The sequence below is a fragment of a genome, unplaced genomic scaffold (assembly GCF_019419815.1).
Source record: "Pyrus x bretschneideri cultivar Hongxiangsu unplaced genomic scaffold, Pyrus_bretschneideri_v1 Contig7, whole genome shotgun sequence".
Taxonomy (NCBI): Eukaryota; Viridiplantae; Streptophyta; class Magnoliopsida; order Rosales; family Rosaceae; genus Pyrus; species Pyrus x bretschneideri.
The window spans coordinates 11,524,425-11,543,202 of NW_025999809.1; the positions used below are offsets into that span (position 1 = coordinate 11,524,425).

Consider the following 18,778-nt stretch of genomic DNA (forward strand, 5'->3'; position numbering starts at 1 on the left):
CACTCCTTGATAATTTTTGTCCATTGATCATCTTCAATCAATTGAATTTGAAATTGAGAGATATGTGGAAGAGAAAAAAAAAAGTGTGTGAATAGCATCATCCTAAAAAATATGTAGTATTACAACATATTTCACTATCGGACTTGTAAAGTTTCAACTACACAATTCCTCGTCTTCGTAGAATATGCCTCTGAAATTGGTAATAAAGTTGCAAATGAGATACCAATGAAGCAGGTAGCAACACAGGAAGAATCATCTTTGTGGATTGCAAAAAGTTGCAATCATTTATAGAAGATGGCCAGTTAATTAGCACCTTCTGTGAAAGCAACAACTCACACGTCCACGTTCATCCACCCTAATAAAATAGAATCAGCTTCTCCGTCGTTATCAACCAAACAAAAAAAACTTTGGTTAGATCCGTTTCTTGGTTTACTCTCTCGAGTTAATTAGCTATGGCCTCCGTCCCTTCCTCCCATGTATGTATCTATTTTTCGAGTGAACTAACCCACCCTAACTTTCTCAGCATTACAAGAAACAATTTTTAATTTTGAAGATAGACACAAGAAAGAATTCAACAACCCTACATCTTATATGGTACATACATATAGAGGTGGCAATCAACCCATCAGTTTGTTAACATTAGTTTGAATTCATCTTACATCATCATCACCACCACCAATTTCACCCTTCTATTATGGTGATATCAAATTAAATGCGTCTTATCGGATACACATGTAATAACTCAATGTGTTGATTTGTTACCTCTACATTCGTACATATATATGTACCCCTTCTGGTTTCATGCTTATGAAGCATTAAAGAAGTGCTCAGATGTTTCTAAAGTGCATAAAATGACAATATAAGTATGGGACAAATATACTAAGAAGGAATTCAAGGAAAAAGGAAAATTCTTAATGAATTGCTAGATACACATTGGTACAAATATATATACATACATATATATATATATATATATATTCATACTAAACTAAAAGTCCAAAGCATTTACATATATATATGGAAGATCTCCAAAGCATTTACAGATGAACGAAAAAGAAAAAAAAAAGTTGAAGAAAGAAGGCATCAAAATTATGGAAGATCTCTACTTAACTCTCTTTGATATATATATGTATGGAACTATAATTTCTAGATTTAAGGGAAGGTTGTAGCTGTTGATTGAAGCCTAATTTGTCTGTTAAATCTCTGAATAAACTCTTCGGCTCTTTTGTTTAGTTCTTCGTTAGACATGGTCGAAAATTCATTGTCTTCATCAGCAGTTGGTTTGTGCTTCTGATAAGTCGTCTCTGACCTCCTTGGAGTGTTCTTCCTCTCATTGATGATCACTCCTCTTTTCGCTTTCTCAGACTTACTTCGCTGATAAGTTTTTTCCCGAACATTTTCTCTTCCAGTGCTACAACTTTTATTCTGATCATTATCGCCCTTCGACACGTGGACTACCCTCTTTTCTTGGACGATTTCTGTATTTTGAGGTACGAGGAGTACTTCTTCATTCTTTGTTTTCCTATTGTTTCCCGCCTCTAATTGGTTGGGACTGCATTCATTGACAATTTGAGGGTATTGGGAAACAAATGAGGAAGCACTACGAGCTGCTTGGCTATGCATCATGTACTCTTGGTAAAAATGGTCTTGTTGGTCTTTGCAGGCCGAAGAGAATGCGCCACAGTCGATGGCGATAATGAGGATGAGGGTGTTGGATATGGCAAACCAGAACTTGGAGTTGTTGAAGACAGTTGAGAGGGAGATGTTGAAGATATAGAAGATGCAAATGTAAATTAGTATAGAGAAGAAAAAAGCCAAGATGGATATCCCTTTAGCTTTGTGAGGATAATATTCTCTGGATTTGTAGGGTTTCGCTAAATCCTGCACTAGATTTTGTTGAAGTTTGGCCATCTTATGTGGGAAAGAGAAGAAGTGGCAGTGCTTGAGATGCCTGTGGGGCGAAATGTGGGTTTTTATATTTGGTTGGTAAAGGAAGTTCCAAATGAAGGAGTTTTAATACTGTGAGATTAGGGCACTGCCGGATATTTGATCAATAATTAAGACACTTCAATTATTAGAGATGTCACCTTGGCTTTTTTAGTGATTTACCAGTTATGCCCCTAGGGTTCCAAATTGAGCTTGGCGTAGGAATATTGGCTGCTTCCGTAAATAGCCAAAATAATGGAAAATTCTGCATTTTTATATACTTTTTTTTGGCCGGATAAAGGTGAAAATAACAATTGGATTTGTATTTGTATTTGTATAACCATTTGGCTAAGCGAACCTTAATTGAGAAGATTGGAACTTGCTACCTAAAAGAACTCTGCTAAATATGGCCCCGTCTACAAGCTGCCACTTGTGCTTTTTTAACACCACAAAAGCCAATCACGTAAAGGAATTAACGTCAAATAGCAAAATCTATGTCAGAAAATTACAAGTAATGTTATCCATAACATGTTTTTGTACCATATTTTCAAACCATCTTAAGTGGCATTTGATGTGGACAACCATATCATTTGAATTAATCAGATTTTAAAATTTAGTTCATTATTTAATAAACTAATAATTAAGAAAAACTAATTAATTAAATGATGATTGTGGTATACGAGGAGTCTTTCTCCTTCATTTTCTTGGGTTTTGCAAATTTTTCAAATGATGTGGTTGTCCACATCAGATGCCACTTAAGATGGTATAAAATTGTGGTATAAAAACATGATATGAATAATATTATTCGAAAATGACTTGACGCGTGGCTTTTGATGGCTAAAGATCGATCGTCTTGTATATATGTACAGATATGTACAGACTGTGACGTGCATGCATGCATGGCCCGTAGTTCTGTATTATTATGGCCACGTAGGAAGGTAGGTATTACCATTACGGAAGTGACCCTTGCTAGGTTATGTGGTTTCTTGTGCTTTTGAGCAATTTATTAGAAACAGCTCTCTCTCTCTCTCTCTCTCTCTCTCTCTGTATGTGTTTTTTAAACTCTACAGGTGTTTCCATTCACGTAGTTGGATGTCGAAATCAAAGACCTGAAGTTTCGGTTACTCATCTTTTACACAAGTTTACAATTTTTTCTTCTTATCTTAGGCAAGCTATGGTGGGTGTGGATCAATCCTTGACACCTCAGCTTTTTAATAAATCATGGCTTTAAGACTCGTAACCAAATTGTTAAAACTCAAATGCACATAATTAAATTGTTAAAACTTAAACATGAGTTTTGAGTCTAATCATGAACCTAATCAAATTGTTAAATTTCAGATATGAATTTTAAGTCTAATGTTTTATTCCCCAATACAAAGACTCAAATCTTAAACTCAAAATGAGTCTTAAGATTTGAGTCTTTGTATCAGAGAACAAGACCGAAAATACATATTCTACCTTTTCGAAGTCCAAATATTCTCATAGGTCTAGATTAAGTTTGAACTTATCTAAAAGTCTAAGCATGATTAATCATAGAATCATAATGACAATATAGACGTGCATCCCCGTTATCAACCTACTGTGAGACATTGGATAACTCGCGTTTCACATCTGACTCCTATTTTATTTAGAAATGTATAAAATTGGAAGCTATCATATATATATATATATATTTTTTTTCTTTTTTAACAAACAGTATTATCTATACTAAGGAGGTGGACGAATGGGCTAAGCCTCATAATGAACTAGCAATAATGTGGTTCAAATTTGCCTTTAGCGAGAAATGAAGACCTCTCACTTACAGTTAAAGAGGAATACTACTAAACCGTAATATCAAGTAACAACTACCATATAACTATATATCTACTAGATTTCATGTGGTGCCTATAAAAATATAATTCCCAAATTAATAAAACTGTAATATTGGATCATTTTATAAAAATAATAAACCGTAACTTCGCTTACTTAGCTTGCATTTCACTACTCTGGCCACAAAATTTTGGGTGGTGTCTTTGTGACTTGCTTTATTTTAATTAAAAGCTGGGGAACATTCACTCATGGAGATCCAGGCATGTCCTTTGCTGATTGGTTACTTCAATATCTCTCTGTTTCGTAATCGAATCATGGAAGATATTATTAGCCAAATAGTCATATTTTATGTATGTAATGAGATTTTGTAGTACCGAGAGGGACACTCCAAGAACACAAAAACAAAAACGAGTTTGGTTTTATTTGGCTAAACTATACACTACTTTCATATGATTAGAAAATAAATATTTATATACTGCTTCGATCACGGAACGAATGCAATGATTTAGGGCGGATGCATGTTCTAGAGGTTGATGACTCGTCCTAACTCAATCTTAATCAGTCAATTTATGGGGCTTGCTGATGTTCTCTATCATTGATGAACGATACGAGGAACTCATGATTGTGTTGACATGGACACAGAAAAATTGCTTTAATTTTCATAATTTTTTCGTCTTAAATTTTGCTTAAAATTGTAAGAAATAAAGGTGTTAAATCGCTACAAACAATAAACAGAAATTAAATATGTGAATATGTACACAATAGAACAAAAATAGAAAACCCTCAAATTGAGCCGAGGTAAGTGGTGAAGCTAGAAATTTACAACGATGGGGTCATAAAACATAAGCTTCAAAAAACTGATCATACTTTTACTTATAATTGCCAATTTATAATTTATTCTGCAAAAAATTCATTCCAAATCAATCAATCAATACAAAAACCCTAAAAATCCCAATGAGCTCAAGGTGAGAAAAATACTAATATGATTGATTCACAGATACAACCAAGTGAGATGAAGGTGCATGACCGAACTTTAACACCAGAGAAACTTTAATTTAGGAGATATGAAGTCTTAATGGAGAAGGGGTTTGCGTGTTTGAGAAATAGCATGCTAAATTTTTTTATCTTTTTATTTTATTTTAAATGAAACAGAATACAAAACAGTTTTGGTTTATGTCAATCTAAAGAATATTGATTAAAGGTCTCCTTATTTCATTTGTCAAGCTAGTATAAGGGTCAAACGAAATTTCAAAGGGGGATTTTATATGCTATTAGGTTCTACAACAACCAACTCCCCCACATTGGCTCCGCCACTAGAGGCAAGCCTTAGATGTTCTGATCTTAAGACAATTTTCGCCCCACATTGATGCTTATTGTTTGATGACGCTTGTCTCTCAGGCTACCACTACCTCCTTGTAAAGGAAGCACTGCGATTCACACGGCTCCTTCGAACCTGAATCTGCAGAACTCTCTATAATTGTTTATCCCTAAATGATATCTAGTATGTAGAATGCAGTGAATGAATTGAGTGAAAAATCAGGAGTATTCCTGTATTTATAGCACTGAGCCTCTTCAGAAAGAGAGTGTCACAACTCGAAGACTCAACTAATGCATGATTTCGATGAAAGAATTCAATTGATAACTCTTCACATCAATTTGAAAGGGGACGACATTCTTTGGAAAGGAATAGTCATTCCCTTGATATCAGACCCCAAAACAAATTCCTAATGAATATTTAAATCTCTACTAATTAATAAAACACTCATTGTCAACCAAAATCCTATGAAATTATCAGTTTAACCCTCTAATTAAAACATAACATGAATCAGAAATATGGGGCAAAAATATAATTTCACACAACCAAATTTTGCTGTTTTTTTTTAAATCTCACTTACATGTAATCCTAACATATTTCTAATAAAAAAAAATTAAAAATTAAATAAAAAAAAAGTTTCTTGCTCCCACATTCTCTATTTCTTTCTTCCTCTCTCCTTCTATTTCAAAAACAAAAATAAAAAAATTTCTCACATACTTTTTGTATGCCTATATATGTTAGTCAATAATTAAAAAAATCATATTGGGCTGATTGTAATAAATCCAATGGGCTCCGTATTGGGCTATGTAATTAACCTCACACAAAATATTAATTTTTATTCAATTAAAGAATTTAATGTTAGTGTTAGGATAATAGTAGAGAGGACAAGTTTTTAAACCAAATTGTAAACTAAATAATGTACCATCAGAAAGAAGCACGTTAATCAACACTTAAGTAATAATTCAATCATCAACATCCACATCATCTAATTTACAAAATTTAGTCTTCTTAACATTATTTTTTAATATCTAAACAAAAAGAGATAAGACCAAATACACCAGCAGTACGCATGGCTTTGAATCTCTGTTTTCTGTCTCTAATTAAGACCAAATAAACCAGTATACATGGCATTGAATCTCTGTTTTTTTTGTCTCTAATCCGCCGTTAACATCTCCTTCTCCTTGGTCAATCTTCGTTATAACCCACCTGCATGAGGTACTTGTCTTCAAGCAGCATTTATAGCATTTTCAAGTTCACATCCACACACCCGGCAATGCTTAGCTTTCCCGTTTCCAGAGAAGCCAAAAATAATGGAATATATGTATAGGTGGTGCTATACATATCCACACACCTATGTTTACTTTCTACACACCCATTCAGTTTCAGTTGTTGGGTTGAATGAATTGAAGAAAATCAAAAGACAAAACTTAACATGGTATGCGTGGGCGGTAAAAAGAGGTGTGTTGATAACACCATCTTTTGTACATGCACGCACACACATCTTCTAGGTTTAACATGCGTAATTAAAATGGGTATCAGTATCGGCCTATTTAGTTGACATAGACACTGGAAGTTCATAATGTCATCAAAATGACTCGTTATTAGGAAAGATTCTTGTGACAAGGCGCCGAACAAAATATATGGGGTGACTATTTTGCGTGTGCAAACAGACGGCCGTGGTTTCCAAAGAGCAGACCTAAAATTTTCTCCATAACTAAACAATTATCGTTATTGCGTTCATATCTCCTTTTATATCTCTCGCATGGTCGCTAAATGTAAGAGGTAGAGATCAAGAAATAAATAAATCACTGATTATACGACAGAATACCACCGAACTTGAGCTAATTCAGTTGAAAAGCAAAGAAATAATATCGATGGTGTGATAATCGTGCAAAGTGTGACAATCACTAGCCTCGTAATAATTTGGATAATTTCCTAATAGCATCTCTATTTTTTTGAGACATTGATAGTCTGAAAGATTGATGTAAATACAGAGGAATCTTAGTTTAAGTGTCTTATTCAGCAAACATACCAACAAATCTTAGTTTTAATATCTAATATGTCTAACTAAAATCTTTTCCTAAAACAACAACACTTGCACAACACACACAAATCCATGGGATGCCTTGCTGTCTGGCGATAGTTTTGGTGAGGTTTCGGTGCTTGGTATGTCAGGTTGTCTATGAGATATATCAATCTTGAAATTTTTTGTTGTAGTGGTGTGATTTGTGTGATGGTCATATAGGAGTTTAAAATTATTTGTAATTTGTGCTTATTATTATCTTCAGATCAAAAAATTGATCACTAGAGCATATATACCCATTTAGCATATTTGTAAATGGTTGATTACGGTAATGAAATTTTATCCTTTTATTCAAAAAAAAAAAAAAAAAAAAAGGGAATTGAGTGCCGTATTGGAAGGTTCCACAACATTTATGGTCCTTTCAGAACTTGAAGGTTATATTCCAGACTTCACTGGTATATGATATGTAAAATATGGATTACCTAGATTCGTTCCAATAAGCAGTCCTAACATTGCCCCGTCTTTTAAATGCAAGTTGGTTGCATTTAAAAGACGGGCAATACCAACACCATCACATAACTGCACTCGACATAAATAAATTTTCAGGCTTAGCAAAGTGGAATATAAAAAGCAATCGCAAAGTTGCTTCAATCGCTCACATCTCTTCTCATCTGATTAAGGCGCCCATAGCAATCCACTCGAATGAATCCATTACTCTTTGATGGCAGAGCTGCAGCAAACGAATGCAATTGTCTGCAGTGATAGATAAATAAGGGGGCTGACTCAGAATATCAAAAAACTATGCAGTAACCTCACCTCAATCCTAATTCTATTCCCATCAATCACAGCCAAATGCAATGGAAGCAAAATAAGTTGGAATGTACCAGTGAGGTGCCCTTGTAGCCACCACTTGCAAGGTCTCCATTCTACCATCCTCCCAACACTCCATTATCCAATTTGCTCCTGCATTCACAAAGTCAATCAGAAACTCATACTTTTCACAGTTTTTCGTCCCACAGTAACCGCAAATCCACACTTCAAACTAGTCCTGAATCACATCGTAATTCTCATTTCTCAGATTTTAACAGCAACCCAACTCAGACACCATCAAAAACACCAAACCCCAGAAAAAAAAATCACCCGTTAATCACTCTCTCTCATCGTAATTCTTTCCCATCTATATAATATGAAAACCCTTCAAGATCTAAACTTTCCTACTACTTCTTTACCAATAAAACCAGTTGAAAAATTAAAGATAAGAAAAGTAAAAGAATGGTAAGAATAAGTAGTTGCAGAAGAGCTAACGAACACATACATGGGTGAATTGAGAAAGAGAGGGGTTTTGTAGAAAGGGGGAAGTGGGGGCCGATAAGAGGAGGGTGGTGAGGATGAGAGAGAGAAAGAGTGAGGACTCCTGCAATGAAGATTGGCTTTGTGGATGCAAATTTCCGTCTTCTCTTTCTTAGACAAAATTGCACCTACAAAACAAATCATATATTTGGTCAATGCCAAAACGCCTCAAAAAAAATCACACATTTGGTCAAGGCCAAAAAGCCTTGCGCGCCCATGATGAATTTGGAGGGGGGCTTTGGCCGAAGAACCTCCGATGCCAAAGTTAGAATTTTGAGGGAAGAGTGTTTGGAAAATTTTGTAGAGTTTTGCCAGAAACTTTGAAGTAGTTTTTTGAGAGAATGGAGAGTTATTTATAGGGATATGGCCGGCCCTATTAGGAGAATAGGGACCGGCCATTTGTGGTATTTTTTTGGGTGTAATTTGTAGTTAATTAGCCATTAATAGATTAATTAGGTAATAAATCCATTAATTGACTAATTAACATAATTTAAAAGAAATGTTTTGGGGGTTATGGAATAATTACCTTGTGGAGAATATAGGATGAGGGTGGATTAAATAGTTTTGAATTTGTTACCTATTTTGGGCAATTTTGACTTGGTTGAGGGATGATTGCTTGCTGCTCGCGAGTAGGAATCCCAGTATGCCTCAAGGGTATTTTTGTCCTCTTCTATCCAAATGTGTCACCTTGTGATTATTTTTGGCTCCACAGGCTTCACTGAAATCGCCACCATCTCATTTCTCAGCTCTGTCAATTCGATTTGGATCTCTTTAATGCCACTCAGCAATACGAGCGGAGAAGAAGAAGAAGCTGGGTTTGGGTTCAGATGGGTTTGCTGGGATTGGGTTGGCCATAGTTGGGTTGCTGGGTTTGTGGTGGAGGAGGGGGCTGCTACAGGAGTGAATGAGGTTACGGGAGAGAGAAGGAGGGTAGACAGTGGAATTAATGAAAAAGAATAGGGGTATTGTTCAAAAAAATTATAATTTTGTGTTCCATAAGCTGGAACAAGTTGTTCCAAGGAGAAAGTGGAACGAAAAAATGGATTTGGATCCTCTTCTGAGCTTAGGAGGCTAAGGCTCATAAGCAAAGCACACGGGCCGTTGGATTTTGATCCAACGGCCCATGTGCTTTGCTTATGAGGCTTAGCCTCCTACACTCAGAAGAGGATCCAAATCTTGAAAAAATGACTAAAATTCGTTCCACAGTACAACTCGTCCGAGACAATTTGGAGCAGCAAATGTGGGACGGTGTTTTTCGTCCCATCCCATGTACCAAACAGTACCTATTGCTCTCCACTGAACCTTTTCATGGCTTATTTGCCTCTTTTCTTTCTTGGGTTTCTTGTTTTGGGAGGTGGGTTGATTTCAGGGCAACAAAACTTAGATGGGATGATAGAAAATGAGGAGCATTTGGGACTTTATGAAGTTTTGGGTGCCCTTCTGGAGGACCCCAGCAGGGCCCAAGAACATCCATAGCCTTGTGATGATCTATGAGACTCCATGGCTGGGTGTTCAATGTGAGATTGGTGATGAAAATCCTCCAATTTTTCATGTCACAAAGATTCACATTGCCCCTGATACTTTCACCCCTCCTTTCAAATCCTCTGCTTCCCTTTCAAGTTCCTTCCTCAAATTACCTTACTTGAAAAATTGGTAACTACACCAATCGCTCTCTCTCCATCACTATTTGGTGCATTGTCTTCCTTGGAAACCCTAGCCCTTGTTTCCAATCCAGCTCTCGCAAGAGAAATCCCCCCAAACTTGTAAAAAAATAAAAACTTAAGGGTCCTCAGTCTCTCACAAAACAACCTACAAGGAAAAATTCCTAGGGAAATTGGTGGGTTGGTGAGACATGAGCAGCTTGACCTAAGTTACAACAACCCAAGTGGTGACATACCACAAGAAATTGGAGGGTTAAGGAGTTTGACAATCTTGGATTTGAGCTAGAATGTTCTAGAAAGTCAGGTGCCTAGCTCTGTAGGACAACTTCAGCTCCTCCAAAAGATTGATTTGAGCTCTAATAGGCTCAGAGGAATAATCCTTCAAGATGTAGGGCAGCTCCAGTGGTTGGTGTTGTTTGATCTAAGTCAAAACTTGATCAATGGGTCAATCCCAGACTCCCTTTCAGGTTTGGAGATTTTAGAGTGTTGGGTAGTTGAGAAAAACCCAATCAATTCAGAAATTCCTTAGTTTGTAGGGAAACTAAAAATCTCAAATCTCTTAGGGCCTGTTTGGTACTCTATTTGAATCTAACTTTTTAAACTCAAAAACAATTTTCAAGTTTTAGATCTTAAAAACTTGTTTGTTAGAACTATTTTCAAAATCTGAACTCAAGACTAACTCAAAAATATAGTTTATTCTCTAAAAACATAAAAAGTGAGGTTTTAGATTTTTTTTTTTAAATTAAACTTACTCATTTCTTTTCTCTACCTCCTCCCCTCTCACTCCAAATCTATTTCTCTTTTCTTCTTTCTATCTCCTTTTTTTTTAACCTTTTTTGTCTCTCCTTTAATCCGCTCTTTTCGTTCTCTCGGTTCTTTTTCTCACTCATTTTCCTCTCTATCTCGTCTGAACCTATCTCTTCTTCTTTCTCTTTTATTCAATCATCTCTTAATTTCTTTCCTCCTCTTTTCTCCTTCTCCCTCTCCTGCGACCTCCTCATTTTAGATCTCTTTGTCTAGTTTAAATCGTAAGATTTAAAAATTTTAAATCGCAAACCAATCAAGTTTTTTAGTCTTAAAGAAAATTGTTTTCAAGAAATGTTCTTAAGAAATATTTTGAGAAATGATAAAAATTTTCAAATAGGATATCAAACAGACCCGTAACTTTTTAGGATGTGAGTTGATTAGCAAATTACCTAACTCTCTTATCTTCCTCGAAAAATCTCAGTGCTTTCTCTCTCTAGACAACAACAGACTCAATGGGATAGTAAGTTTGGGACACTCCCAAGTTTGGATCGGCCGAACCTGAGCAACAACCAGCTGAGTGGGGCCCTGTCACTTCCAGAGGATTTCATTGAGAGGCTTGGGAAGAGGTTGGATGTGAGAGGAAATAATGGGCTTTGTGCAATCAATCCATTGTACAAGAAGAAGGGCACTTCGGCAAATCTGATAAGTACCCCTCTTTGTTTGAAAGCAAGTGGAGCAACAAATGACACGGCCTTGGCTGGTGAAGAAGAAGAACCAAATGTGTCTGAGAGAATGAAGCCATTTGGTCAATACCCTGTTGAGAATAATAGTTATGGTTTTCTGTGTGTGTCAAATGAAAAGATGAAATTTTTGGTTTTGTTATATTTTTCCTGTGCCTCTTTTTGTAATGAACACTTATTTTTTAGTTAAATTTTAGGCCAGTTCGGAACTTGTTTTCATTTGAATTAGCTTTAGCTCATTCATGGGTTCATGAGTCCACTTTGATCTTCCTGGAAAATTGAAGCCATAGGAAACGAGCCCAAGTTCGCATATGTGGGTTAGACTAGTAGAATGTCCGCTTCGGTTTTTTGTCCCCATAAATTAGTGTAATTTAAAATATAATATCGCATTTGAAGAAAAACTAACAAGTTGTTTAGAGCAACTTCACTCCTAAAAAATGAGATGGCCCAAAATCCATTTAATCCACCCAAATGAATAGTAATTAACTCCAATAAACAGTAATTGGTCAAATGTATCTCCACTCCTTAAAAAATGAGATGGCCCAAAGTCTAGTCCATTCGTATTAAAATATTATTAATTTTTTTATAAAATAATTTTATTTTTAACTTTCAGATAAGATTTTTAGCCAATATTGTCACACCGCGTGTCATTATTCGAAAGTACAATTTTTGTGGATAGATTTCTGATCAGATTTTGAACCAATCCCGCCGCGGAATTTTAACCAGTTTTGTCACGTCACGTGTCATTATCCGAGAATACTAACAAGTTGTTTAGAGCAAGTTCACTCCTAAAAAATGAGATGGCCCAAAATCCATTTAATCCACCCAAATGAATAGTAATTAACTCCAATGAACAGTAATTGGCCAAATGTATCTCCACTCCTAAAAAATGAGATGGCCCAAAGTCTAGTCCATTCGTATTAAAATATTATTAATTTTTTTATAAAATAATTTTATTTTTAACTTTCAGATAAGATTTTTAGCCAATATTGTCACACCGCGTGTCATTATCCGAAAGTACAATTTTTGTGGATAGATTTCTGATCAGATTTTGAACCAATCCCGCCGCGGAATTTTAACCAGTTTTGTCACGTCACGTGTCATTATCCGAGAATATTATTTTTGTGGATAGATTTCTGATAAGATTTTGAATCAATCTCGTTGCAGATTTTTAACCAATCTTGTCACGTCACGTGTCATTATCCAAAAGTACTATTTTTGTGGAAGGATTTCCGATAAGATTTTGAACCAATCTCGTCGCGTCATGTGTCACTATCTGTTTGGAATCCTTTAGAATAGATTTTAATAAGATTTCAACCAATCATGTAGTGTCATGTGGTGTAAAGTGGAAGATGATGGTTAAGTATTTATAGAAAAATAATAATAAATTTTTATTTTATTTTTTCTGTATTTTTAAACAATTTTTAATAATTTTTATTAAGTTAATTAATCTAGACCGTTGGATTTGAAAAAGATTGAAATCCAGCAGCTCAAAATTGGACAAGTGGCCAACGGTAAGAATTCTGACATTTTTTAAATGTTTTTTGGTTGAAAATCCTGAACCGTTGATCTAGGAATCAAACAGTCTAGATGTTGCCACGTCACTAGCCGTTGGGTTTGAAATTCAAAATTTTTTTACTATTGGAAATCCAACGATTCAGAAAACATGCCATTGGAAATCCAATGACTGAAGACGCACCACGTGGCCCATGTCCCGCACCCCTTTAGTGTGCATGCTGCGGCGGGGCCCGCCGTATGTTTGCTGTCGAGAGCGCACGCTCATGCACTTGACGCAAAAAAAAAAATATCAGGCCTTCGCTTAGTTCATTTTGGGCCGGCCTACAAACTGGGATGGACTTTGAGCTGACCTATTTTGAGGCGTGGAGGGGTTTTTTTTGGTGCCAACCTATTTTTTTAGGTTTTAGGCTAGCCTTTTAGAGAGGGTTGGAGTTGCTTTTATAGAGAGATGAAAAAAAGAAGAAGCCTTCTAAACTCAAGTTCAAAATTTGTCTGACCTAGTCTATATATTTTGCAGGCTTTTGCTGGCAAGATCAAGCATTGAAGAGATGCCTTGAACATTCATAAAATTTTGACTTTTACACCAAATATTTGTTATGCAGTTGGGACCGAATCTTATAAGCAATTAAGCATAGAAGAAGAGGACCAAAGGTGTAGGAATTGCAGTTGCAAGGAACTTGGGCTGGGCTCTTGATAGCATGGTAGAAGAGAAAGGCTTCCCTTTTCTTTTTATAATTTTTTATTGAACATCCAAATTCAAATGCTTGATGGTTGTAACTGTCCAAAAGTTGCATTTACTCCGTTCCTTATGCAGCTCCTTGTGTCTCATACATGCATCACATAAATTAACAAGAACAAGGAAAAGCAGCAACAACAACAAATTTTTATCCTACTAAGTGCGGTCAGTTATATGAATCTTTAAACGTAAATTATACAATCACGTTCAGTTTTGCGTCAATCATTCCTATAGCAAAGTATTTTTGTTTCATTTTTCCACTTGCACCTGGTGTGGGCCTACAAAAGAAAAAGACAAATAGTGGTGATTAAGATGGTCATTAATAAAATGATTGTAAAATCCAATTTTGATAGTAATGCTGCACAATCATCACCTCATTAGCAATACTTTCTTTTAATTAGGGTTAATATTTATTAAAATGTTCTATATACATGGGTTGCAGAATGTTTGATTCCACATCTGTTTCTACCCAAATCTTTATTTATAAAAAATTAAAAATTAAAAAAAATTTGCACATGTAATTGTGTGATTCTGTTCTGTTTGCTGGAAATGTCCTATAAGACAACATCATACGATCTCCCAAGGGGTGAACTGCATACTGTGAATAAGTCCCAAATTTCTCTACCCCTTAATTTTGTGAAGTGAAATTCTTATTAGTTACTAATCACACCGTGGCACCGAAAATTCACTCATATTATCTTATGATCAAAGTTTATACAAAAATAATAATAATAATAGACTACACGACGTGATTTGCTTAAAACGCAATTTTTTTTTTTAGCAAAACCTGGTCAAAAATAGAGAATGTAATAATCCCCCATAAAAAACTTAACAAAATAAGTTACACATATATAAATAGCTCTATTACTAATGACACTGATATTTTTAAATTCTAATTATTATTTTTTTCTAAATATTATTAACCCATAAGATTATTATTTTGCCATAAATGGGATGAGCATGGAGGAGTGAGAGTGATGCTCACATTACCATGAAAACAGATTGGCTTTAGCATTGCTCTCACCTTGAAAACCCAAACCCAGTCCCCATTCTTATCTGATGCTTACGTCTTTTGTCTTCACCCCTTCTTTATTATTTTCTCCAATCCCTCCAATCACTCGCTTTCTTTTTTTGCAAAAAAATTGTATATCAGTATCCAAGTGGGAATTTGAGTGTTCATTTTCCTCTCCTTTTCTCTTCAGCCACCATTTTCTGCAGCTCCTCTCTGTTTCTACAATCCCACAAGGTGTGTTCTTTTGCTTCATAGTTCATCCAGTTTCATTTTATTTTATTTTTTGCATCTGGGATTGCACTCTTTGATGATTTTTTTTAGATTATTTGATTGAATTTCGACTTGGGTTTTGATTGTTTTGATTAAAATCATGTATGATGTATTACAAATGAAATCTTTTCTTACTGTTGTATCGAAATCAATGTTTTTCTGAAGTGACATAGTAGAGTTCGAGACATGAGTGCAACAAAGTTCGATTATTTAAATCCGATACTGGTGTTTGGATTGTTGGGTTATTGTTAGATTTGTTCAAAGCTTAATCCTGATTTTTTTATTAGTGAGTCTAATCAGAAGTTTAATTAACATAAAAAGCCCCATCAGTCTAGGATGGATCACCAGTCATAGCTTATGAGTTCGATCGTTCATAGCCCCCCTCTGTTATTGTAAATGCTTGGGATACCGTCACCTTAGCTTTCCGGTTGCAAGTAAGTTCTTCGCCAATCTAAGATGGCCCAAGAATGTATTGAAGTTGGCGATCACATCCCCTGAAGTTAAAATCTTGAAAGTCGGAAAATTGGAAGCCAATGGTTTCATGGTTGTACTATCCAAGAGTTGATATCTCAAGGCCTAATTAGGCAGTGGGGTTTTTCTCATTCCCCTTTACTAGGTTGCTTTTGTTGGTTCATAGTTTCTATTACCATGCACCTAAAAATTAGGATAGCTTTTTCGGTGAATTGTTTGATTATCTGAATTCGAAAGAATCTGACATAACGTAATATTCAAGTGATTTTCGTTCACTACTCAAATTTCTTTCAGAATAGCGTGGGGATAGCATAAACAAATTGCAGAGATGGTGGAGATAACCAATGTTTCTGAGTATGAAGCCATTGCTAAGGAGAAATTGCCAAAGATGATTTATGACTACTATGCATCTGGTGCAGAGGACCAGTGGACTCTCAAGGAGAATGAACGCGCATTTTCGCGGATTTTGTAAGCTCTTCTCTTGTTTTTGGACTATCATGTCAAAAGTAGTTTTTCTGTTTTTGTTTTTTGGGGTTTGATTTTCATTCCCTCATAAAAAAAATTAAATTAAAGTTCTTATAGATGTAAGCAAGATAGACTTTTGTGTTTTGATTTTTGGGGTTAGATTTTTGTGTTTTGATTTTGATTTTTCTGATGCACCAGGTTTCGACCTCGTATTCTTATAGATGTTAGCAAGATAGACTTGAGAACAACTGTTCTGGGCTTCAACATTTCGATGCCGATCATGATTGCACCAACAGCCATGCAGAAGATGGCTCACCCTGAAGGTATAAGCTCCTTCTATAAGTTGCATTAACAAATTTAAGTTAACTTAACAGCAGTTGGAATGAAAAAACGCTCTTTGAATTGTTATCTTTGCAAAAATTTTCCTATAAAGCAGAGATAGTTAAATTTGATTTGGTAATTCTTAATCAGGTGAGTATGCAACGGCAAGAGCAGCATCCGCAGCCGACACAATTATGGTATGACTTCTCATCATTGATTTAAATGCATGGCTTATTCAACTTATATATCCAATGATTTGAATGTGTGGCTTATTCATCTTATATATGCAATTTTGGTTGTTAGACACTGTCGTCTTGGGCTACTTCCAGTGTTGAAGAGGTTGCGTCAACAGGACCTGGCGTTCGCTTTCTCCAACTCTATGCAAGTTTTGAATTTGCCCTTTTGTATTAGCTAAATTCACTCTTTTAACATACTGTCTTAAGATCTTTGAACCCCATTTAAGTGGCCTTTGTGCGTAATTTGCATTATTAAAGCTAATAAGGGCCTAATACAAGTAGATACTTTCAAGGTTCTCGTTTGTCATGCGTTGTAAACCTAATAGTCAATGATTTCTTTGGTTCTTGTTTAGGTGCACAAAGACAGAAATGTTGTTGCACAGCTTGTAAAAAGAGCTGAGAGGGCCGGTTTCAAGGCAATAGCTCTTACTGTGGACACTCCGAGGCTTGGGCGCAGGGAGGCGGATATCAAGAACAGGTGAGCATTGATTCAAAATGGTACTTATAAAACTAAGAAAGATAGTTACTAGAAACATTTTATGTTGTTTTATTATGCAATAAAATCTCACTTTAAGGTCTTCAACAGATTTGTTTTGCCACCAAACTTAACATTGAAGAACTTTGAGGATTTGGATCTCGGAAAGATGGATAAGGTGGATGACTGACCTATACAACTTTCAGTATCAGACAATAAGTAACTTCATAGTAATAGAGACATTTCTTGACCGTTTTGGTGATGAAATTTCAGACCAATGATTCTGGACTTGCATCTTATGTTGCTGGACAAATCGACCGGTCTCTCAGCTGGAAGGTAATGGTTGCTTCAATACATGATAGTTGAAACATTTAATGTGCAGTAAGAATTCAAACGATCTTCTTGGCCACATACGCAGGATATACAATGGCTTCAGACAATCACCAAATTACCAATTCTTGTTAAGGGTGTAATTACTGCGGAGGATGGTAAGCAACCATATCCCTGACTCCACATTCCAAAAGAAAGCCAAGTCCCCTGCTTGGTCTATTATCGATAGTTTACAACAAATTCAATGATGCGTGTGCTGAAAAATGTAGCACGACTAGCTGTACAATATGGAGCTGCAGGAATTATTGTCTCCAACCACGGAGCTCGCCAACTCGATTATGTCCCTGCAACTATTATGGCATTGGAAGAGGTACATTTGCTTCATATTTTCTGCTTTTATCGATTTTTTAAATGCTTCCGAGGTTCTGAAGTTGTTGAGTATTCTCTTCAATAGTTCGTATTCTTGAAACTTCAGTCATTCTAAATTCCAAGTCACTTTCTTTGGTGTATAGAACTGTAAATCGTAATATTCTAAATCATGGTTTTGTTGTAATGGCTTATAGGTCGTCAAAGCCGCACAAGGCCAAATTCCTGTGTTTTTGGATGGTGGGGTAAGGCGAGGAACGGATGTTTTTAAAGCTCTGGCCCTTGGCGCATCGGGCGTATTTGTGAGTAGAGCTTATGTTACTTGACACGTACAGCAGAAACAAGATACTGCAGCTATGATTCATTCCTGCCTCTAATATCTGTTATATTAAAGCAACAAATTTGAAGCAATGCCTTAATTGCCACAGAACCGTATAATTAATTAGCCTACGAGTTCTAATTCGATACTTAAAACCTCAATTTTGCTCAGATTGGTAGACCGGTGGTGTTCTCGTTAGCAGCAGATGGTGAGGCTGGTGTAAGGAAAGTTCTTCAAATGCTTCGTGACGAGTTTGAGCTAACAATGGCATTGAGTGGTTGCCGATCGCTGAAGGAGATCACGCGGAACCACATTATAACTGAATGGGATCGTCCTCGCATTGCACCGAGATTATAAGACGATCACATTTATCTTTTGTGCAATCATTGAACTGTCAATTTTTTTTCTGTCTTGAACTAAATATATTTGAGAACTCAACTTCTGTATTGGGAATAAAATGGCAGTCAATATTGGTTTAAGTTTTGTTTCTGCACCAAACGGTACTTTCTTTCTTGGACTACTACCAGACCAGACCGAAAGCAATGGTTGGCAAAGACCATGTGTTTGATTTTTTAAACTATTAGTTTATCCTCTACTTTCTGGGATTAACTTATGGGTGATGTTATCCACACTTTCTTTTTTTACCTTTTACATAGCTGACTGGAAGTTGAGATAAGGAGAAATGGAT

At 35.8% G+C, this 18,778-nt stretch overlaps 2 protein-coding genes and 1 long non-coding RNA gene across 6 annotated transcripts; 1 reads left to right on the top strand and 2 right to left on the bottom strand.

Annotated features, from left to right (window-relative positions):
• Positions 1 to 1,152: 1,152 nt before the first annotated feature.
• Positions 1,153 to 1,911, bottom strand: LOC103951295. Its single transcript, XM_009362634.3, has one exon. It carries the CDS (start codon positions 1,909 to 1,911, stop codon positions 1,153 to 1,155), a length of 759 nt encoding a protein of 252 aa, XP_009360909.1.
• A 5,217-nt stretch (positions 1,912 to 7,128) lies between these two features.
• On the bottom strand, positions 7,129 to 8,615 carry LOC103951294. Its single transcript, XR_007254229.1, has 3 exons — positions 8,389 to 8,615; positions 7,958 to 8,036; positions 7,129 to 7,826 (listed from the first exon to the last, which is right to left on the bottom strand). It is a non-coding gene; the product is annotated as an uncharacterized LOC103951294 (long non-coding RNA).
• A 6,182-nt stretch (positions 8,616 to 14,797) lies between these two features.
• Positions 14,798 to 18,569, top strand: LOC103951291 (glycolate oxidase 1). 4 transcript variants are annotated; one of them, XM_048573611.1, is made up of 12 exons: positions 14,798 to 15,071; positions 15,873 to 16,050; positions 16,242 to 16,366; positions 16,515 to 16,561; positions 16,668 to 16,745; positions 16,954 to 17,078; positions 17,187 to 17,253; positions 17,349 to 17,411; positions 17,494 to 17,563; positions 17,675 to 17,775; positions 17,969 to 18,073; positions 18,262 to 18,569. In XM_048573611.1, exons 2-12 carry the CDS (start codon positions 15,974 to 15,976, stop codon positions 18,445 to 18,447), a joined length of 1,044 nt encoding a protein of 347 aa, XP_048429568.1. In that variant the 5' UTR covers positions 14,798 to 15,071; positions 15,873 to 15,973; the 3' UTR covers positions 18,448 to 18,569. The 4 variants fall into 4 exon arrangements, with proteins under 4 accessions (XP_048429568.1, XP_048429566.1, XP_048429567.1 ...); XM_048573610.1 differs by having other exon boundaries at positions 14,800 to 15,071; positions 15,873 to 16,046; positions 17,969 to 18,124; positions 18,262 to 18,385; XM_009362627.3 differs by having other exon boundaries at positions 14,801 to 15,071; positions 15,873 to 16,046.
• Positions 18,570 to 18,778: the final 209 nt, after the last annotated feature.

Coding starts and splice junctions, on each gene's coding strand:
- LOC103951295 (XM_009362634.3), bottom strand. CDS start 1,911: ATGGCCAAACTTCAACAAAATCTAGTGCAGGATTTAGCGAAACCCTAC.
- LOC103951291 (XM_009362627.3), top strand. CDS start 15,907: ATGGTGGAGATAACCAATGTTTCTGAGTATGAAGCCATTGCTAAGGAG. Junction 16,047..16,241: donor CGCGCATTTTCGCGGATTTT/GTAAGCTCTTCT, acceptor CTGATGCACCAG/GTTTCGACCTCGTATTCTTA. Junction 16,562..16,667: donor CCGCAGCCGACACAATTATG/GTATGACTTCTC, acceptor TTTGGTTGTTAG/ACACTGTCGTCTTGGGCTAC.